At 40.8% G+C, this 23927-nt stretch overlaps 1 protein-coding gene across 2 annotated transcripts in view; it reads right to left on the bottom strand.

Annotated features, from left to right (window-relative positions):
• Positions 1 to 2271: 2271 nt before the first annotated feature.
• FNDC3B (fibronectin type III domain containing 3B) overlaps positions 2272 to 23927 on the bottom strand; it is a 185555-nt gene continuing 163899 nt past the window's right edge. For both annotated transcript variants that reach the window (XM_041467869.1, XM_041467870.1), the window contains 3 exons: positions 15194 to 15360; positions 12298 to 12425; positions 2272 to 5566 (listed from right to left, as the gene is read on the bottom strand). In XM_041467869.1, the coding sequence (XP_041323803.1) occupies positions 5255 to 5566; positions 12298 to 12425; positions 15194 to 15360 (607 nt within the window). In that variant the 3' untranslated portion in view covers positions 2272 to 5254. The remainder of the gene's footprint in view (positions 5567 to 12297; positions 12426 to 15193; positions 15361 to 23927) is intronic.

The raw sequence follows: 23927 nt of genomic DNA, 5'->3' as shown, positions 1-23927 counted from the left end.
GCAGAAATAGACGTAATTGTTCAGAATGTAGTACCAATAAAACAGCCCTTTCAGGGGATCTCAGCTGGCTTTTCTGCTCAGCCATAAAAACAGTGAAACAAAATGTCCATTCCATATGCATCTCTACTTACTCGTGGTTCTCCCTCTGACAAAAATAAAGATAACATTTGCATCTTTACTCCAGGCCAGGTTAAGGACAGAGAATATAATTCTATACCACTTCAATAAAAGACAATACATCATGAACTCTGCAGTAATTCCAGAAAAGGATTTGCAGAGGAAATGTAATTTATACTTCCTATTATCACACAAATTTCTTCTTGTCTCTGACTATTCTGGCTGCAAGACAGGTCTAACAGAACCATCCTACTGATGTAGATGTCATTAATGCTGGAGAAGAATCACTCCATGTCCACAGGCCATAAATTCATAGAATGGAATCACAGAATGGTTTGGATTGGAAGGGGCTTTAATGATCATCTGCTTTCAGCCCAAGTATTTAATTTTCAGGGGGATTTTAAATATTTCAGCTAACTTCAGGGTGGGAGGGACAGGCAGGAGAGCCTTGATCCTCTGGCACAGCACTCATGCTACAACCCACCCTTTTTTTTACAGCATGCTGGATTTGAGCATCTCCTAAAATTCAAAGACACAAGTGAGCCTGTGGAAAAGCTCCACAGGAGGTGAACAACACGGACTGATGTCACCCCAGACCCTGTTTGTTCCCAGCTCCTCCGGGGAGCGCGTGGCTCAGCTCGTGCCACACGTGGCTCTGACCCCCTGGTTCCTCAGAGAAAGCCCCCTTCCAACGGGGCTCAGCTCTCCTGCACCACACCAAACGTGCTCTGAGCTGGCAGGAGCGACTGAAGCGAGGAGCAAAACAAATTCCAGGCGCTGGTTTTTGAGCAGCTCTGTGATTACCGAGAGCAGAGAATCACCGCTGCCATAGAAACGGCAGCGCCAGCCCGGGGACCGCGCGCTGCTGGGGCACACCTGGCACTGCTCACACTGTGACATGTGCCACAGCCCACTGCTGCACCACCCCACCACTAAAATACCCAAAACACGAGCCTCTGCTCTCTTCCAGAACTTTTCGAAGTTGGTACTTCTCTTGCCAGCAGGCAAAGAGGTGCTGGTAAATGCAGCATCAGCCAAGCCCGGGTATAACCTGCTCTGTGCTTCCTCACAAAACAAAATCCGTGATTTTATCAGCGCTACTTACCCAGCTCTGCACAGCCTGGGTGTGGGGAAGGCACCCAGCACCTCTGCAAAAACCTGTGGGTGATAACAGCACAAGGTAACATTCAGAAATCCAACTGCAAGTGTTTAAATCCTGCTTCTCTCCCATGGGCTCTCACTGCCCTCCAGCATCTCTGCAGACACCCCTGGCAATCAAAGACTAGTGAAAATGAAAGATCTCCTCAGATGTCAAATTATTATTTTACAGATGTATTTAAAAGATTTTGCTAAAGAGATTGTCTTGGCAAGCACTGCTTAAATAAAAAAGCTGAGCAACCAAGTGAAAAACATATTCCCCTAGGAAAACCCCACTCATGCTGTAAACTGAAGTAATTCAAAAAGCAAACAAATCAATTGTTGTATTTATGCAGTGACTTGAAGAAAAGCATTAAAAAATTAACATGAATGTGTTTGACAAGAAACACATATACATACTAGATTATTTCATCATGATGAGGAATTTAATTCGTTGCACATAATTAAGTTAAAAGCTCTAGTATTTCAAGTGTTTAATTACTAAGAGAACAAAACTAGGTATATTTCTAGAAATACAAATCCTTAATTTTTCATGCAAGCTGTTTAAAAGAAGTCATTAGAACATCTACCTTTCAGATTATAAACTTACTCTTCAAAAACCAAAAAAATCACTCCAATTACAGACCAGAAATATCCTGAAGTAAATTCAGGGCTCCGACCCTTGCTCCAGCATGCACAACAACACTGACCTGCCAGAAGGGGCCACGTTGACCCAAAGGGCTGTGTTCAATTAAAATAAAGAATTAAAACAGAAAGAATTAAAACATTTATTGGGCATAAATATATTACATATACACTACAGATACAGTTAAGTCTTACATACATAGTGTAGTATTTGCAAAATCTATACATTAAAATTGATATGGCAGTTTTAATATAATGCATATGAAATAGTCTAAAATTTACAATACAAGAAAACTTCTGATTATTTTTTTTTTAAAGTTGAAAAGCTTGGAATGTATGTTCCCATAGTGAGGTAAAAACATTTTATTTTTCTTTTTCAATTTAAAGAACTGTGCAAGGATAAGGTTCATACACATTCAATTAGGGCACTTCTCAATCGTGACACTGAATACTGAGCTACTGGAGCCAACAAACAGGATTAGAAAACACTTCAAGTTCATAAAGAAAAAGGCAGAACAATATAAAAACATCTCTCTCCTTCCTTAAGGGTATTAAATACTTAGTGTTTCATTCTACCTCTGTTGGTGGTGGTGATTTCTGTGAGAGCAGAGCGCCCTGGGGTTGGATCCAACACCTGCCACTGCTGGACCAGGAGGTTTGGGAAGGGCCAAGGCATCAGCAGTGGTGGGTCAGGGACAACATCCCTCAGAACAGAAGGGTGTGACATCGGTGACCTTTGTCACTGACACACAGGTGACAATCAGATCACTGTGGCAGGAGATACAGGCTGAAAATGCCAAATCCACTGGGCCTGTCCCAGCTGCTCCAGCAGGATCTGCCAAAAGCTCAGATGGGACTGGGGGCTCTGGCTGGTGGGGTTACAAGGGACCCAACAGATCAGCAGTGACAGAGATGCACTCAAAAGTGTGACTGATTGCTCTCCCCTCCACGTCTGCTCACTGCTTGTAGTAGCACTCGTATTTCACTTTCAAAATTGCTAATCTAGAGCACACTGGGTTTTGTTCCTTTCTTTATTAAAGCAGTTTTTGTTGGTTTTTTTTCTTAAAAAAAAGGTGTCAAGCTCGGATTTCATAGCAGCACTGCTGAAACAATATACCAAAAATAAAAAAAGGCAATCTATTCAAATGTCTGGGTTTTTCCAAACTAGCGGTCTTTTCATCATTTTAAAAAATACTCTTCTCCCCTCCAATGAAAACAGCTGTATACTTTTTGCTCACAAAATACAGATGCAAGGTCACAGAGTTTCATATCACAAATAAATTTAAATAAGATGTAAATAAATTTGACAAGCCATGACTTTGGCAAAAAACAAAAAAATATATATATTTAGCTCAATGCCATTAGTTTGCAAGGCTAAATCAAACTAATTATAGTCAATAACAAAATACAGAACATTTCTAATATTTGCTACATCTAGAGAGGCACACAGAATAATTCATTGATCTTAGCACTTTCTTTCCAGAGATGATTTTGTTTTTGGATACATGTAAACGTTTGAATCACTGATAATGGGGTTTTTTTGGCATTTAATGTACTAGATGCTCCCATCTTCAAAACAACAAGAAAATGCAAGAAGATTAATAATACTAGGAATGCTGCCAGGTAAAAAGTTGACCTAAAGTACAACAGTATAAAACAGACAAAATGTAACATGCTATGGGGAGGGTGGAGAGGGGGATTAGATTAGTACATAAGTACACTTTTTATTTTTTATTTTTTTACAATAAATAAAAAGATTGCACTGTAATTGGTATTTAAAGTACTGTATGCAGTATATAGTATAAATAAACCTAAAAACAAAAATAATGTTGTTTTTTTCCCCATTACTTTGGTTAAGGGAATATTATGCTAGTACAGGACACTGAATCTTAGACGATGGAGACAGAGCACAAAAAAGATAGGACAAAAGCAAAATCAAGTAGCAAAAATATACAAAAACAAGAGGCAGGGAAATACACTGTGTCTGTTGCACCCTTTTGGAATCTATTTGCACCTCCAGCTCATTCATGTCCCTGAGGTACTCGCACAATGTTGTCTAATATAAATAACCCCATGACTCAAGAGTTAAAAATCTAGTGTCTCGATGGATTAAAATGTGTCTGGGAGGGGGCAGGCAGGAGGGGGACACTGCCACCAGAGCAGGGACCATTCCTCTGCAGGACTCTCATCTCAGTTTTGCCAGGTTATTTCAATCAGCCCTGTAGTAAGAACAGCATAGACACCCTTCTAAGGCATTTAAAACAAACAGATGTGATTTCTGATACCTCCAAAAAGTTCCATACAATAGATACCCCTCCAAAAAAATAACAATAATATTAATAATAAAAAAAAGATCAACTGACAGTAACGTTTGCTTCCATTGAGTGTAAATCTCACCTAATTCAGTAGAGGCAGTAAGCTGTAACCAGCTTGAATCATATAAATCAGGCTGAACGTAATAGAATAATATCTAGTATTAGATTAGGAATAGTTATATACAGTGACAAACAGACAAGTTAAAGCAGCTTTTAAATAGCTGAACATGGGAATAACTAACTATTGCACAATGCCCTCTTACTTAAAATTACTGCTAGGAATCAAAATGGTAAAAAAAAAGATCTATAATGCTTCATAATTTATACGTAGTTTGGTTATTTGATTTCTTATACAGGCAGTTTATAGTGTTTGTAACTGTAAAAATAACAGGCAACTAAGAAGGTTTTTCAACTGCAGTATGTTGTTCCAATTTAAATGCACTAAACAGTTAAAATAACAACTTAGGTTTTATCTTGAAAAATTGGGGCAAATGTAGTGAATAATTCGTAGGCAACATTGCTAATACTGTTCAAGGAAAAACTGGTACTTGACTAACACTGTATTCTAGTCTTACCACTATACATACTTGTGACTAATGTTTAGAAGGAAAGAGACAAAAAAAGTGACTCATTATTAAAATTTCCTAAATAGTAAGATAAAATAAGAGACTGCATGAACTTCAGTGAAAAAAGCCAAACCAACATTGAAAAGGCAAATTGTTGACAATTTTGAAGTCTTGAAGGAAAAACAAAAAAAACTTGCTTTTGGTATCTGGTTTGCTTGTTTCTCCAGTTTGACCACTTCCTAGTTCTGAATTTCAAAAAGGTGCATCAAAACACTGATTTATCTTTAACTGTAAAAACAAGAGCAGTATATAAAACGCATGGTAGAACGAAGGACTTCAAAACAAAACAAAAAAAAAAAAAAAAAAAAAGGAAAGGGGAAAAAAAAAAAGAAAAAGGAGGAATATCTGAATAAATGTGTGGATTATAATGCGTAGCATTAGTTAAATCTGTACTTTAAACTCCGGTTGAATTGCCTACTTCATAAAGAAGTACTGTAATATACAGGCGAAGATGATGGAGAGGCTGGCGAAGCCGAGCACGATGAGGGCCGCAAACTGTTCGTCCGTGGGCACCATGGCCTTGGCCTTGGCGTCGTCGGCGCCGCCCGGCTCGCCCGCCAGCACCAGGGCGCTGCGCTGCAGCGCAAAGGCCACCGAGGGGCTGAAGGGGCCGCTGAGCTCCTGCCAGGGATCCAGGCACCGGCGGCAGGCGCACACGCGGAACCGATAGTCTGTGTTCACCTGAAGGCCTGAGATGTGGAATGTGGTTTCTTCTCCCTTGTACACCTTTAAAAACAAAGCAGGCAGCGCGGTCAGACACGAGCTCGGCCCGCTTTCGCGGCGGCAAACGGCGCGGCGGCGTGAGGGCTCGCCGGGGTTTCGCCCTGCAAGTTCAGTCTGAGGCCTTACCTTTATGTTTACGCAAGCTTTTAAGTTTTTCAGATCCTGAGCTAGTGAATCTATTCCTGCATTAGTGAATAACTCTGAACTTCATACAGAATGTTAGTAAGGCTTCTCCACAGTCTGAGCAAACAAAACAATCCCTCCAGGCCCCGAACCTGAGAGAGAACCAAGGCTGTCATTGCAGCCTCAGGCCCCGAAAAGTATAAACAAAAATTAATTTTGGAGGAATGAACTGGGGGAATGTGACTTCATTACCCAAAGTTGTAATTGGACAATTAACCTCTGATACACAAATAGACCAAACTTACATCTGTCTGAGAATCTCATGACCATTGTCCATCTTGGGTGTAGTCTCCCTGGGGCTTTTGCACTGCCCAAGGTGTATCTGCTGAAGGCCTTTAATAAATACCTATTTAATTCTCTAACTCTGTCCAGCCTCTGTTCTAGGTAACCTCTCCAGGGATCACGTCTCTAAGGAAACACTTCTCAAAGGAAGGAACTCACTGGGTCAATGCAGATTTTTGAAAAACAGAGGCAGGTGGAGGACTTCTCAACAAGTCTCAACACAGTGCACACAGGGACAGACAACAAACACATCACTCAGTGCAGCAATGATAGCACACGCTAATCTTCTGTGGGCGTGATAAATGCTACAAACGTATTTCTGCACTCTGAAAGTGTGACTGTATGCCTAAAACATGTCTAGGACATAATCACTCTGTCTGGCCCCAAAAGGAAGAAAACCTGCAAACGAAGTTATTGGAAGTCATTCAAAGTGTAGTTGCAAAATCGCTTGCAAATGTAATTTTAATGTATTTTCCCCTGACATTTCTTTCAAGAAACAGTAATCTTGCCAGAAACTGCACTTTCAGAACTGTGGAAATAATAAAATATTATTAAGGTGTGAAAAATTTCCTCTTGATTGCATTATATTTGGTTGTTTACTAATCCAAACCCATCACCTATTTATGTTAATCAAATGTAGGTACCACATGACTCAGAGCACAAGTCACAGAAAGGAGAGAAAAAACTGAGTATCTGAGACGATTTTGTAACTTAAATGGAAAAAAAAAACCCACTGGAAATATTCACAAACTCTGAAAACAAATAATTTATATAGTAATGGAGGGCTGTTGAGACTGGTATTTTATGAAATGAAAAAAGTTGTGTCTGCTGGGAAAAAAACATCCTGAAAAGAACTTCAGAGACTTCTTCCTCTGCTCATTTACCATTTCCCTTCTCTTGGCTGTGGGAGCAGAAGGCTGAGAGCATCTCTGCCCTCCCAGAGGCAAGAACTCATCTTAGAGAAGGGGAGCAAGTGGGAAACTAGTCCCAAGCCCATAGAGGATTTCCTGTGTGTTACTCTGGAGTAAGAAATGAGAGGGAAAGAGAAGAAACCTGCTCAGCTAAACACCACTTAAAGAGCTCAGCTTCCCAGCCTTCCTGCCCTGCTGGCCCCTGAGACTCATCTCTTGGTTAAACAGTTGGTTGCTGATTTTTTGAGAAGGTCTGTGACAAAAAGATTAAGGTGCTTCTTTCATTTGACTTCTTTTCTTTTCAGCTTTCACAGCTTTTCCAAATGCAGTTTGAATGATGGCAAGTCTGGCTTTCCAGACTAAGTCCTCTAACTGGCTCATGTTTCTTGGACCCGAGGCACAGATCAAGAAACAACATTTAAATAAATGTTGCCTTGCTCAAGTATTGCTCAGCATTTGCAGGAAGTTCCCTCCAGGTCAAGTGACAGGAATACAAGAAATTCATCCCACAAACCCCTGTGACTGGCCACAGCCATGCACGGCTGCCTTTCCTCTTGTCTTTGTCTTCCCAATGCCAATGAGAAGTGAGTCACTGGGTTACAGTAATTGCAGGGAAAACAAAACTGAAAGTGCTGTGGCAGCCCACAGAAGTGATGTGAGGCTTGAAACATCTGTTTGCAAAGCAGCCCCCATCCCAAGAAGACCTCTGCCATTCTGCTCTCCAACAGAAATTCCATTTCTAATACCCACCTGGTGTGGGCAACTCTGTTGTCCCATAGGACTGAGTCAGGATTCTTCCACCTAACTCCATGTCTTTAGATTCTCAGTCAGGGCAACTCCAAGCCCTCACAAAATAACTGTCAGCAAGCTTTGCTTTCTGGTGCTGCTGAAATTAATAATTTAATTTCAAAACATATAGCCAGAAAAGCTCTACACGCCTTTGCCACAAACAGACCTTTGCAACCAATATGACCACTTCTGAACCAAAATAAAAAATCCAAATAAAATCCAAAAAATGACATTTAATCAAAGAAATTTACAATCTAAACTTCATAAATTACATTTAAGAGATACTAGAAATTCCATATATTAAACCTATCTTCGCACTGAAAATTACTGTCCAGTAAAAAAACCCCAAAAACCTGGGATTTTTACTTGTTTTGTTCTGTCAGGGTGGTGAATACCAGTGCAACTGGAGGCCAGGCTTGGCTAAATCAAAGTCCTGTATCTTCATTACAGCCTAACAAGTACTGATGGCCAAGTTCACTCAAGCCAGCTATTCAACAGCACTTCTCAGAAAAAAGCCAGACAGCCAAGTGAGAGAAGAGTGTATCTGTAAGGGAAGTTTGAAAAATTGTTGAAAGTAGACAGATTAGGTGAACTAATATCCACCAATGATAAAGACAAAGCACTTCCTGCAGTAGCACTAAGACTAATTATGGAAATTGTCCTGCTTTCAGTGGTTTGATGAGTATTTACCTCAGTGAACCTACCTATCAGTAACAGGCAAACAATTACTAAATTGTCACCCACTCCTGAGAGCAGCCTCTGTGCCCTCTGCCAGGGGCTGCAGCACCTCCTCAGGGCTGTGGCAGGATGCTCCAGCACAAACACACTTGGTTGTAAACACTGCTACACTCTGTGAGTGGACTTCACATATACAACAGAAAAAACCCTTGACACCTAAGTAAGGTCTTTAAATCTGCCAAACAAATGTGAAATCAAATATAACTCTATGAAGCAGCAATATTATTTTATATGTAGCACATTATGCTTTGGTGGCCAACAAGCCAAAGTGAAGTGCCTATCTAATTTATCACTTTCAGTTCCTAAAAACAACTTTTTGGTTTGGACACTTCAGAATACAATAAAATGTGATGAACTTTTTACCTGGCTCTCTCAATGGAAATATCATCTCAAGTAATAAACTGCTGAAGACTCTTATGGTATTTGATCCTACTGATGGAGCTAGAGAGACAGAGAATTCCTGCAGGCAAGGATTTCTCAATTTCACTGATCTCATTAAATAATTCCAACCCCATCTCCCTCCTTTCCAAACAATAACAATGACAGCCATAATTGCCCTATAAGAAACACACTGGAAAGTGCAAGGTAACCTCACCTGGCTGCTGCACCCTGATGCAATGGCCAATGTCTTTAACAGTTAATAAAAGCCCATTTTGTATACTGATAAAAAGACAGAATCAGAGAATGGTTTGGGTTGTAAAGCTAAATGCCAACAGGTCTTGTGTAATTCTGCCATATTCTGGCACAAACCAGCAAAAGTGCCTTTGACTTATTGAAAATAGAGAAGAAAACCAAATTTTTGGCTGACTAAGCTTTACAGAAATTATCAGTTCACTAAAGTGCTTCAGATATTCTGTGTATGTCTACACAATATAATACAAATAAAAATCCAATAATTAAAGCGAGAGCTTGGTGAGGCCAACTGGGCTCTCCCAGTCACCCACCTCTCAGTGCAGACCTGAGAACTGCTAGGGGATTTTCACACACTCAGTATACCTTACCCATACTGTTCTTTTGGAAAGCATTTGGAGACAGTTTTTTTTGTTTTTTTTTTCTCAGAAGAGATGATATAGAAGCTGATGAAACACTGCTGCCTCCAAATTCTTGGAAATTTCAAAGGTAGAACATTTTGCTTCAGTGGCAAACAATTTAAGGATAAAGAAGCTTTAGAAAGTTCAGCTCTCACTTCCCATAGTCAGCTCTTAAAAGAATTTGGTTCCTGGGTGATTCCATCCCCAGAGCTGCTCAACTGGGAAACCAAACCTTAGGCTGCTGGGCATTCCAGTTGTTATCCCAAACAGCAGCTCCTGCAGGTGCTGCCCAGCCCAGCCCACTCCCCTAAATCCACATTAAAGCTATGCAAACACAGAGACTATTTAATACACTTTGGAGATAAATTCTGACTGAGTGAGCTATGCTGGATAGAAATGCAAGAAACAGAAAAACAAATCCAGGCCACTGATTCATGGAATCTCCTGTGGCTTACATCCTGATTGATAAATAAGGAAGATGTGATTTCCTAAAAAGAATTGTCCCATGCCATTGCTTTTTAAAAATTATCTGTACAGATAAAGCACACAAATACACAAAAAGGAACACACTGTGTGAGAAACAAGGAAAGGAGTTGTTGGCATTTTTTAAAATACACTCTCCAGGGAGCTCAAGTGTTATCTGTTTAGCTCCAGCAAATCTAGTTCTTCAGGCAATTCTCAGCAAAGAAATATTTACAAAATATTCTCCCAGAGGAGGGCAGGGATGGCTATACTCCCAGTCTGGAAAAAAGAGCTTTTGAGTACTTTCATAGCACCTCTGCTGGATCAAATGGTGGAAAATCAGCAGCTTTTGGGCTGTGGAGGGCTGCAAACACTGGGGTGCAGGGCAGGGAGACAGCTCAGGTGTGACAGTCTAGAGAGAAAGGACAGCTTTACCCAAAAGCAAATCAGTGGCTGATGTTGCATTCCATGAATAGCCTGAAAATCTAGAGTGTATTTCATTTGTGCCACCCTTCAAAACTATTTGCAAAATGTTTCTAGTATAATATACCCCTTTAGATACATGTGCAAAAATATATTTGTCACTTGCAGGGAACAAGACATATTTAAAAATAAATTCAGGACTTGTACTTCAAAGGTAATTAACACATCACTAACATTAATGAATGTATTGGTGCCAGTACTTTGCAGTTAAATAGTAACAGGTGATCGCAGGCACGTCAAAGCACAGGTGAAATGTTTTAGCCAGAAAAATCACTGAAGGGTGTTTCTGTATTTTATCTTCTGTGCACATTACAGGAGCTCAGAGCACGCAGCCAGTGCAGCTCATGGAGAGGGATGTGCCCCAGTGCTGACACACCACCCACACTCCTGATGGAGGAAAAACATCTTGATGGGCAAAGGTGATTTCTGTGAAGGTGAACAGTGGAAGTCTCCCTCTTTCCCATGGCTGGTTATCAGCCAGAAAAGTCCCAGTGTCACCTGGAGCATCCCAGTCAGGAACCTCCTCCAGGGAGTTACAACTCACACAAAAACCCCTCGTCAGCCTTGTGCCTCATGAGAAATGAAGACCTCCAACATAAGAAGACCCTGAAAGTATTTTTTACTTCCTTCACCACTGTTTTTTTCACACCACAAGTTCTGGACTATGCAGATGAAGCCACCACTTATGTGCCAGGAACATGAAGCTGTGCCCAGTTCTCCCCAAAGACTCCAGAACATTTTAAACACTGGGGCTACGTTCACTGAAGCTGTACCTGGAGGTGACACACCAAAACCACTCTGTACATCAGCCAAGAGCAAAATGGCTCCACTTATCCACTTGCCACTGCCAATACGAGGCCAACACAGTACACAGGGGTTTCATTACCTACACCAGCACCAGAAATGTTTCCTGACAAAAACAATCATTAGGTTTCTGAATATTTATTGCCCCTATGAACTGCCCTGCATTTTTCGAGTTGTTTTTGATAATTCATTAGTTCACAGCAGCACTCAAAAACAGCCTGAAGAGGAACAAAGACACAGTTGCAAAGAAAGCACTAACTTATATGTATTTTTAAGAGTTTAATTAGCACAGCATAAGAGTTTAATTAGAATAGTGTATCTCATTTCCCTAATTTGGATTTATTTGGAATCCACATGACAACGAAAGGAAGCACAGGAAAAAGAGAGCACACAGGTGAAGTGCAGTGTAAATCACACAGCCAGAGGTGTGATGATGAAATAAAAGATCTAACTGTGAATGAGCTGTTCTGTTTCAGGGGCTCTGGGGAAGTATCCACTTGTGATGTCTAATACAGACAGACAAAGGAAAGAAGGATCAGCTGTACTTCACTGCCTTTATTTCCACAGTGACAGAAAGGATACACAGCAGTTACACGTGCATCAAAACCTCAGACAGGAATGAGACAGGTGAACAAACCACTTAACGTGTACTTGACTGAAAACCTTGATGGACAGTCTTGGAACTGGCTTAGAAACATTCAACTTCTGACTTCATCTCACCTCCAGATAATGGTTAAGAGCAGCCAGCTCAGAGTCAAGCATGGGTGGACAGAATTGTAACTTTTTAAAGGTTAGTACAGTTAAAAATAGTGATTAACCACAGAAAGAACACAGATCCCTCCAATAAAATAATGATGTTCTATATACTCCCTTAGGGGAGAAAACAGCCCATTACAGCTCTTAATTTTGATTCAGCCTTTACCAAAGTGCACCTGACACATCACCATAGGGTGTAATTCAATACAGTACAAAGAAGCAGCACAGTGGATTTTCAAAACCATTTCCATTATGCCATCAATTTAACAATATTAAATCCAGACCATTTCCCTACCTGCTTGTATTCAGATTCTCTTCCAACCAGCACCTGCAGAACATAACCAACAGGATCTCCCTTCATGGGTGGGACCATTTCCCAGGTAACTTCACAGGAGTTTCCTCCCAGCTGTGTCACTCGAGGGGCTACAATAAAAGGAAATGTGTTAATGTTTAATATAAAGACTGCACCGAAATCTTATTTTATGAGCACTGTAAAAATACCAGAACATTTTAAAAAGGCTACAGCACCTCTTACCTGTCAGCTCTGTGAGCTGCTACAAAGGAGGAATGGTTTAGAGAAAACTTTCAAAACTTAACTGCAGTGCTGTGCACTAATCTTTTCAAAGCAGAAGCCAATGCACAAATTACACAGGCATTCATAAAAGCAGCAGTTCTGTGAAGTTCTGAGAAAACACCTGTGCCAGTGGAGATGCCTGCACATCCCTCCCATGCTACATGCCATTGAAAGAGAGCAATAATATCAAACACTTCATTCAGGAAAAATAGGAGAAGGAATGTGAGAAGAGAAGCTAAAGAATCTTTTGCATTAGAGATGAAGTCCAGCCTGGAGAGCAAAAGGACAAGCATAATTTTTAAGACTTGGACTTGAATATAACTCTGAGACTGACACCCACTTGATCAGAGCTGCTATTTCTAGCCAGACTTAAGACTAGTGCTCTCACTAGAACTCCTGAGAAATTCAATTTGTCAGCTGTTACAAGACTGCTGTCCTTGGCATTGGCTCTCTCACCAGCTGAAAGCCAAGGGATGCTGTGCCTTGACCCATGGCAAGCTCAAAGGTCAGTCTAGCAGAGCACAGACAGGGGCAGCACATTTTTATGTACAACAAAGCATCTGCCACTGGAAGGCATGAAAAAAACTGCAGCAGCATCCAGGGTTCACCAACCTCTTGATCAGGCAGAGCCAGGAAGCACAGTATCAAAAAAAAAGAATAAAACTGGGAGAAACAAGAGTGCTGAACACTTGTATCAGGTGGTTAACACGTGCACGTGCAAGGACATGAGCTTGTTAAAGGCAATCCAGATCCCCAACCCCACAAAAACAGACAACAGGAGGGTCTACCAAAGAAACAAATGCTGCTGCATACATTACACAAATTTTAGACTGATCTGTTACTTCCCAAGAGGAACACTTGAATCATGAAGGCCCAAATGTAATCAATATCCATTTACTTCTCTCTGCACATCTGCTAGTGTTGAGAGACTGATAATAGAAGCCTTTATCTTAGCTGACAACAATCTCAATTATTTTTCCTTCTCCTTCCATCCCTCACTTCAGTACATGTAGATTTTTGTCTGCCACTTACAAAACACTGCCATTAACAACAAAGCTATTCTAGGGCTGGCATCGCTAAGAGAGTAATTAGGAGACCTTATACGAGAACACACACTTTCTTCTGCTAGATAAAAAGCCAAATTAAGTTTATCACATAAATTCCTTTGTATTTCTCTGAGCACAGAAGGGAATCAACACTATCATTTGGCATCAGACCAGTACTCCCCATGGCATCACCTCCCCTCAGCAGTGCTCAGCAGCAGTTTTGTCATGCCCTTTTCTCTGTCACAGCCAGTGCTCTGTCAGGTACCCGAGGTCCCAGCCCACACACGACCTGGTATTTGCACCATTGATTCTCAGCTTGATACTCAGCCCAGGGGACGAGTCACACTTAACAGGGACTCAACAGGCAGACTGAGAGTTCAAAACAAACACCTAGGTGAGGTGAACTGAATAAAATGGATTTTTAGCCAACAAAATGCAAGTGTGACTACAGTGGCATGCCGGGTCATGCCACACGAGCTCCCTTCCGTTGGCTGGGCAGCACACCTCACACCTGTGTAAAGGTGTGGATCAGGATAAATCACCCCTGGCTAAGTATCCTTACCCTCAAACATACAGGTATTTGCTGCAGAGTGTTTTCTCCCCGGGGGTGACTGACTTAGCAGGGAAAGGCACCCCCAGCAGTGTTCTCCCCTCTCTAAATATTTGCTTACAAAAGGTGTCAAAATCACCAAAGCTGGATTTTAAATACAGAGAAGCAAACAAAACCTCTCTGACAAACTGTAAGTTGTTGTTTCTCTCAGAAAGTCACAGGGCTTGACAGGGAAGACTTCAGCATCCAGGAGAAAAGGTGCATTTGATTTCAGCTCAGCTGATCTGTCAACCCACAGAGCAAACCCACTGCCCTTGTAACAGGCCAAAGAAGGACTAATTAGGCCTAGAACAAAAAGCCTAATTACATGAAGTTTTATAATTAAACATCTTTCACTGTGGGTTTTACTTTTGCTCCTTCCTTCCTTCCTCCTCCTCAGGAGCATAATTACTTAGGACAAAATTTACACACAGTAAAAGACATTTCATTACAAAACTTCATTTAATTAGGCCATTTAGTTCTTCTAGTGGAACACATGCTGAGTTCTAAGTCTAATGCTCTATATGTAATATATCATAATTAATTTTATTCACTAAAGGAAAAATAAACTCTGAAGGTCTACATTGGATATCAAATACACAACAAAAAAAATATTAAACTTTACTAAAGCTTAAGTTGGTAGGTACATACACACATTACAGCTGTTAGATCCCATGTATAAATGCTGTGGTAATCCAGAGCAATCCCCTAGTAAATATTATTGATAGCAACAGCATTTGACCAGTTTTTTATTACAACAGTGGCTGACATAACCTTTATGTTGCTTGTGTGACTTTTTGGGTGGTAATTTAGCTTCCCACCAATAAGTAACTTCACAACTCAAGAGAAACCTACAGTCAGCACAAACTGGATCTTCATAAGTATTATTACATATTTATGGTAACTTTACAACCTTCCCTCATACTTAGCAATCACATAAATATTTACTAGTTACTTACATGTAAAAAAACACACTACATACCTTTGATTGCAGGTGGGAGTGACTTAGTTGTGCAGAAAGTACAGATTTCTGAGAAAGGTCCCTCCCCAGCATCATTGACTGCCTGTATTCTGAACGAGTAACAGGTGGATTCTGTCAGCCTCTGTATCTTGTACGTGTGACTTGGTCCCCTATAAATTGGGATAAACCTGAAACAATAAAAATGAGAGTGTGTAGTTACACTGGAGTGGCACTGACATTTCTGGTTATTGCACTTACCAGCTTGGAGTATCCATCTTGTGAAAACTGGCTCCACGTGCCCTGCAGGGCTCTTAAACACACATATAAAAATGTCCCATGAATAATACACTGATGATGATGAGGAGGTCAGGGAGAGCAGAAGTTCATTGTCCCTTTTGAAACTACTTTTACCTTGCAAAATGATTGCATGAATTAACAGGAAGAACACCTGTCAGTGGGTTCCCCACCACCATGGAATCAAAATGGATTCAGCCTGTGTCCTGCTACAATACACCATGTGTGCTGCTGGTTTACATGCATGATGAAAACACAATTAATATGTTGACTCCTTAATGGATTTGGACTTCATTTGCATATTAAGACACAAAGACCATGTCTTGCAGTCATCTGTGAAATCTTCCAAAACACCTCCATTGACAAGACTAAACAAGAACACACACAAACTTGTCCAACAATGTAATACTGAACAAAATCAATGTCCTTTAAACAAAAAAGTATACAGGTGCTAAGGAGAATCTGACTTCTACTTTCTATTGCTCTGCTCAGATAAATGTTTTTCACTAACAGTTACATGTCAGCCAGCAATTTCTAGCTAAGCCCCTGACCCCCAGGAGCTGAGCACAGTGGGGATGAGAGGAAGCACCCAGACTGTGCGTGCATCCATCCACTCAGCCTCCACCAGGGAACATCTTGCACGCAATAGTCCTGGCCTTGGAGAACAGAAAATTTGCTGCGTAGGATCACATACTATTTTTTTATTATTTAGCACCCTAATTCAAGTATCTTAACCATTTCAGAAGGTTTTAAATCAGCAGGAAGCCAAGAGATATTTTCCTTTGACCTCCCTATCTAGGTGCTAGCTTTATCCTTAGGCTTTGCATGAGAGTACAACCAATTTGAGCATTTCAAAGAAACTGGGTCTGTCACTAGCTCTCAGGGACAGAAATCAATTTGTATTTCTTTATGATTGCAATCCATGTAAGTACAAACAGAGATCAAGAATTATCTGTAATAAAAGGAAATATTCAGGTAATTCAAATTGCTGGAAATGTACTCTGAGGACTAATGTGACTTACTACTGAGTTTAGTGAGACCCACACCTTGACAGGAAACTAAAGATCTGTGCCCACAAGTTTTTAAGAGGAGAGTTTAGAGCCAATTTCCAAAGAATTGTTTTCCTAACCTTATGCTTACCCAGTTTACGAACTCCCTGCTATCCCACGTTTCTGAGGCTCACGTAAGCAGCCACAGCACATTTCAAAAGACTGACACAAACCTGTGCTCATGGAATAAGATTTCTTGAGATCCACTGAGAGATGAGCAAAGAACACATACTCAGGACAGAATTAAGACTCAAGAGACAAGACACTCTCCCTCTGCACTTCTTGCAGCTCAATCAGGCAGCTGGCTCAGAAATCACAGCACTACTCACAGGAGTCTAGAGATTCGGCTCTGACCCTGGTCCAAGGGCAACAGAGAACAAAAAAGATCCAATGCCTGTTTTAGACTAATGACCTCTTTGCAATCATTTGTGGAGTTAGGTGAGCATGGGAGGATAAATCTATCTTCCCAGGTAACAGACAAGCACACCCTCACCCCAGGTTGGGCCTAAGGTACATTTACAGTCATTCATGTGGCCAATAGCAATGACTCAAATGACATCTTCACCTTTTGGATATGACTAAGGTCACTAACACTTCCTAACACCTAGGAACTGATCTGGAAAAACATTTGAGCTCCTTCTGTCATTTGGGAACTGGACTAATACTCCCAGTTCATTTAATACCAGTACTCCCGCCCAGTTCCCATCTCCACTCATTTCTACTTCTCTGTCTCTAAAAACATCTGTCAGGAAAGCATGAACTGTTACAGAGAAGCTTGCACCACAGGACTGCAATGGAAGCACACCTAAAACTTCTGAGATTTGACCACCTCTGAAGAAAGAGGGCTTCCAATTTTGAAAGAAGAAACACTGATGGCCAAGCCAGTTAAATTCAGTTGCTGTTGGGCTTTACTGTGACACTAATGCTTTGTAATTGTGTTTGAAGATGCAGATTATGATGTAAGGCACGTAATGAAACTTCAAAATACCTGTGATTTTTTGATAAGGTAGTATTTTCCTCATGTGTAAAGTAGGCATTTCATAATCCTCCAGGATTACTTCTGTTAATTTAAAAAATATTGTAGTTAATTGTTTTAGGTGGCTATAGGTATGGAGTAGTCTTTTTTCACTCTCCTGGGCTTTCTGCTGGAGGACCACAATGAACTCAGAATTGAGTCAACCAGTGTAACTGCACATTGCTCCTGTGAGGCAGCAAGCATACGTTAAAACCTATCTTAAACTAAGATAACATGTTCATATGATTGCAATTTCATCTTTAAAATCTAAATCTACTTTGCACAAAAAAGCACATTTGAACATGAGCTCTATGTACCTTTGCCTTCTTGGCAAGCCTGTTATTGTTCACTGTGCTTCATCCAGGCCTCATTTAATACATTGCCTCAAGAACAAGTCAGCTCTGAGCTTGCTTGCAAGGGTTTAATCTCTTATGCACTGAAAAGTTGACTTAATCTGTGTATGGAAACCTTCCCTGTGCTCTATCTCCCTCTCACCTTCTTCAAAACAAGACGTTTTCAAATCTCAGTTGAATTCAAAAGACAAAAGGCTCCATAACCTCAACTGGCACCCTGCCTTTGAAAACATTCAGCCTCTGTGGTTATTGGAATTCTCAGTACAGCTGTATTTTTTTTTTCAAAGTTTGCATCATCCAGAATTAAACCTGATTATTCTAATTTCCAGGCTGCAGTGTTGCCTCTCCTGTCCCCTAAATTAACAGCAGAGACCAAAAAGAAAGCAACTTTCTCCAGGGATGGAGGCACTCCCCGGAGGTTACTTCTCCCTCGTCTCACAGAGTGATCCAAATTCTCCCTTCCCAGACATTCTCACATCAGCCACAGATTATTCATTCACCTGCACACAGCAGAGGAGAGAGAACATCGTGTCCCACTGCAATTGTTAGGGAGACACCACTGCTGTTAGTTTTTCATCAATACCCTTTTATTCACAGTGAAGATCTTCTTGGAAGTATTTTGCATCTTGCAGCTATTTTGTTTCCTCCACTTCAGTCACTTCCAGTCAAGCAGAAGAATATGAATGCACCTCTGCTCATTAATTCCCAGCACATTTTGAGCAGCAGGTTCCCTTTCAAACTCTTGAGTTTTGTTTGTATTTTGGTAACCTGTTGGTTCTTGCAAGAATTTAATTTGGAAGAAATACTACTGTACAGCACTAAGTAAGATGGTAATCTTGGGGGAAGGCACAAAGGCTGAGTGAGCCTTGAATGATTCTGTTATTGCCTCTCAAAATATGTGGTCAGATGTCAGGATTTTGGCTGGAGAGAAATCATTAACACAGCATCATTAACACACAGTCCAACCTGGTGACCTGAGGCTTCACACCAGCACACAAAGGTAACTGCCTAATTAGAAACTAAATGACAAGAACTTCACAAACCAACAGCTCTTTTAATATTATTAATGCTACATCACATTATCTACACATTTACTGCAGGAAGAGAAGTGATAACAGTCAGATGGGAAGAGTTTGGTTTTCTTCCCTGAATTATCTAGCACATCTGCAGGCTAGACAAAGGGTACTTCCTGCCAAAAATTGATTTTTAGTTTCTAGTAGATTATCCATCTTCTGCTGCTGAATTTGAGTTTGTAACCCACATTCACAACAGACAGTCACTTGTCAGATGTCTGGAATTATTGAGAGTTGAAGTATTCCAGCCTACAGAAGCTCCTCCACAACAAGAAAAATTGCTTTTTTTGCAAGGAACATCTGGGCACATTAAACAGGAATGGAAGACAGAGCAGCCAAGTGCCTGACTGAAGATTGCTGTGTGCAGCCAGATCTGGGGGGCAAGGAACAGGCAGGGAGGGCAATACTGAGCACAGCTTAAATGGGAATTAACAGCATTTGAATGGAAGATGTGGGAGGAATCGGGGACAGCACCCAATGGCCTCTTGAAATTACACAGTCAGGAAGAAGTAGATGATGAGGCAGCTACAAGACCTTGTCAATATCCAACAATAATAAATAAGAGTGAACTTAAAGCTAAAACCAAAAGACAACAGAGTTCAGAGCAGCAAACCAATATTCTTACAGCCCTACATGTGTTTATCTTCCCTGTGCAGCATTAGAGCCACTTTCCCAGAGTTTTAACAAAGTTTTTGGGCCCTCAAATGACGCTACTCACCGAGCACATGGTGCCCAAGCTGCTGCTGTGACAGCCCCAGGAACCTGGGCAGAGCTGGAGAAGGGAGCCAAGCTCAGCCTCTGCTTCACCAACATCAGCAAAGGGAAACTGGAACCTAAAAATGTGCCCTTGGAAAACTGGCCAGTGTGATCCTGCTGCACTAAAGTGAGCCTCCATCACACTTTAGAGATTAAATATGAGAGTCATTACTCTAATCAAGGTGTTATTTTTCTTTTAAGGTTGTTACAGATGTGTAGAAAATAGTTTTTATTACAGTGACAATCTTGGGTCTAGATGCTGCTCTTATTTATGATCGCTGTCTGGAATATTCAGTTACCCATGAAGTCTGAAGTACCTGCAGATGTGCACAGATCAAAATAAAAGAGAAAATTTTATTTCTTATCAAAGCAGGGATTTTTTGAATATACTTATGGAGTAGCATCTTACTCCGTGTCTTGCCAGCTTCCTCACAGCTGAAACACCTCATCTCACACATTTAATGTGTTTTTTTGAGGCTTCACTTTGTTCCAAATAATGACACACATACAGTTAACTCACACCTACTACAAATGTTGGTTTACTCCTGCTTCCAGGAAGAAAGATAAAATGCATTAACAAGTTAACTCTCACACTTGAGAACAGTTCTCCCTCTTCTTTTTCATTTGCAAAGCCCCAGGTATCTGATCAGAATGCTGCTAATATAAATATCACTATTATTAACAGCAATACTCACCTACACAATGCAGCAATATGAAAACAGGTTAGCTTGAAAACTTTCCTGAACATTAACTTTCTATCTAGCCAGGCCTGCAGTACAAATTGTAGCATGCCATCTGTCTTGGTGCTCATGCTTAATTTCCTTTTATCACTCTTTTACCCAATATGAAAATGATTTTTTCCTGCAGGTTTTTGCAAGGATATGTTAACTTATCTGATTTTGTATCTTAATAGAATTTCACAAGCCAGTAGGACTGATACATAACAGTAATTGCTCTTAAAATGGGTGTAAATTGTCTTGATCAAATCAGGAGTGTAAACAATTTTTTAATTAGACTGCTTGAAACTTGCAGTAACCAGGGGATGATTATGCAAAAGTCATTAAGCAAGGGCAGCACATTCAGCAACTCATCCCTCTGTGTTTCTATTCTGCCTTCAAGTTAAGGCAGAGCAAACACCCAGGTTGAGGCTCATATGTCCAACCACTCCCTGCTACTACTAACTGAAGACAACAGAAATGTGGGGAAACTGTCAATGATCCTTACATTATGTTTCTAAAGAATATGTTGAGGATGCTTTTTAGTCAACCTTACCAATGGCTCTACCTTAAAATGTAATTACATGTGTATATATTGATTGTGATTCTCTACACACACAAAAATCACACAACTTACCTCAGCTGCAACATACAGTCATCTAAAAAAACCACAAGCAACTGACAAATGACCCACTCTTAATTTACTTGCTAATTCTCCCTTTCAGACTGGATATTGTGAGCATTTTAAGACACTAAGAGGTGCAATTAGTTGTGGGAACAACTAAAGATTAATTACCAGTACAGCAGGAAAAAAACCACCAACATTAATTAGGTTTGTTTGTTCCACAGAGGAAAAAATCCATAGTATTCTGGAAAGTAGTGAAATTTCATTAAAATAAATTTTTTCACATTACCACAATTAGAAAATGAAGTCACAACTGATAGTTGATTTAAAAAAGAAAGGAATTTCATATTCCTCCTTACATAAAGGTCACTTACTCTCAACTAACATTTCTATGTACTGAGCTTTCCAGAAACAGATTTTTCTTCATTTTCTTCATTCCCACTCAGTGCTAGCCATAATGGAAAGGACAAGTGATGCTAATTTCATCTTCCTAAATGTCACACCTCGAAGAGCTAATGGGAGCTAACGCAGGTACATCTCTGATGTGCACACCTCCTCAAGCCCTTACACTAATCAGTGCCAGAAAATTTCCAAGTATTTTGCTTCACAGGTCTTGCAATCAATGAAACATTTGGTCTCCAACAACTGGCCTGTTACACCTCATTACAGAAAGGAAAAGTTGAAAACACTCCTTAATGACCAGGAGACACTGGAGAGCACTGCTATCGTTACATAAAGTCAGAGATGAGTCTTTACCAAAAGGCCATTAAAGCTGTTGGGTCAGGATGGGACTTACTGATTATTTCCTTTTCTTAAAAGAACTCACTCATCTTTATAACTCTGCTTGTGAGAACACTTCAACAGCATTTTAAAAGTAGCTTCCAGCTTTTAAACCAAAGAAGGGACAACAATAATATTGAATTGAGGGATTTCAATATAAAGCTGTTATCAGTAATTTCAGATGTCTCACAGTCACAATGTTCTCTGAAAGACCAGGAATATGACAGAGGTCACTTCTCAGTTATCCATGTTTTAAACCACAATCTCTTTCCCTGAATCAAGTACTATCTCTTCTCCCAACAGAAGGGACACCATGGCACCTTCCTACGACTCTTGCAAACCAGAAAATACACCAGAACATCCTTCAAGATAATTTATTTTGTGTCATTTTTTCACCAAAGACTGGCTTCCTAGAGGGCTGGTCAGTCCCAGGCCTGACAGTGATACAGAGATATCTGGACAATGCTCTTAACAACACCCTTTAACTTGGCCAGCACTGTGCTGGCCAGGCAGCCACACTGCATGACGGCAGGTCCCTTCCAGCTAAAATATCCTATTTAATTGCTCCCTCATATGTGCACAGTTTACTGTGCAATTGGAGAGGCCAGTGGTGCTCAAAGAGCTGTATTCCAGCACTCTCCCCAAGCACACACAGGGGTGAGCAACCCCTCAGTCCCAGGAGGGTTTGTTTAATGGGAATGATCTCAGAGAGGAACTCCTACTGCTGTAACCCCCTGCTGCCCCTACCAGCTCCTGCATGGGCTGTCCTTGCCTTCCCTGTCCAGCAGGGATGACAGCTCTCCTGGATGTACAGAACTGGACCTTGCAGGGGCATCTCTCACTGTGATCAATGCACACAAATGGAAAGCAAAAAGAGACTGCCAGGCAGGGAACAAATACACAGATCTCATGGCCAGCACCTGCCAGCTCCAGCTGCTCTCAGACACAACAGTGCACCCATCCCACTGCTCTGCCATGCCCACGCCAGGATGGATTCATCAGCCCCAGCTTTGGTTCATTTCAGGAATTTTCTGGGCTAGTTGCTCCAAACCCAACCACCAAAGGGAGCATTTTCATGGAATGGCTCAGTTCAGGCAGGAGGAGAGAGCACAATGCAGAGGAGCAGCTTCTCTGCATCTCTAGGAGCTCGTGTGGACTCTAAGTCAAATTCACAGCTAAGAAGATCCAGCAGAGTACCAAGTACAAATGGCTCCCAATTAAAAGCTCAAAAGAGACTATTTGCACTGGGAAAAGCTTGTGCAAAAGCAAAGGATCATGCTAAAGCTGTATGCCAAAGCAAGGGAGAAAAATCCCTTCCTCGCCTGCTGCGAGGTAACGTTTTTATTCTTACAAGGAAACTTCCTATTTTCCCCAGTATAAAGACAGGTTAAAAACAATTTGCAGTTCTTCACTACCCTACCTGCAGTGCTACATGAAAGCACAGCAAAGCAGCCTGCTGGATGTGTCTTTAGAGCTGACTGAATCCCAGGGTGCTGCAGGTGATGGGCTCCTGCCAAGCATCACTGCACTCTGCGGGAACTGTTTTCACCAGTCAGACTTTCAAATGGGTATTTATATTCATTGGACACCTCTCAGGATTAATACAGTGTACCCTCTCTGCATCAGTACAGTTGAGATACTGGGAGGTATTAAGGCATTATTCATGGCCGCTTTATTACTTAAAATTAGAGCTTTTGGGCCAGATCTTCAGCTGGCACAAACTAAGCATAACTCTATTTAAATTAAAGGAATTGCGCTAATTTACATCAAATTAGGATCTGTGCTGAAGGTCTCTAAGGATTATCTACTTGATAAGTCACTTATTTTAGCTAATTGAAGTAGTTGAGAGTGTTTCTTAGTAAATTATGAACTATCTATGATATTTATTCATTGAAGAGCTCAGACTGTTAGGCATTACTTGCATATTGTCTTTCTTTCCTTCCCTTTTTAAATTGAATAGATCTCATCACAACTTTGGATCTACATCAGCAAATCTTCCCATAAAAAGCTCACATGGGAAGATTAAGCTTTTGCTTAGCACTGACTGTTTAAATTAAATATAGGTATTTGTTTCTCGCACATCTTATTTTAAAA

Source organism: Pyrgilauda ruficollis, unplaced genomic scaffold (genome assembly GCF_017590135.1).
Source record: "Pyrgilauda ruficollis isolate IOZ18807 unplaced genomic scaffold, ASM1759013v1 scaffold21, whole genome shotgun sequence".
Lineage (NCBI taxonomy): Eukaryota > Metazoa > Chordata > Aves > Passeriformes > Passeridae > Pyrgilauda > Pyrgilauda ruficollis.
Note: the sequence above shows the minus strand (reverse complement) of the source record. Positions and strands in the feature narration are given on the sequence as shown.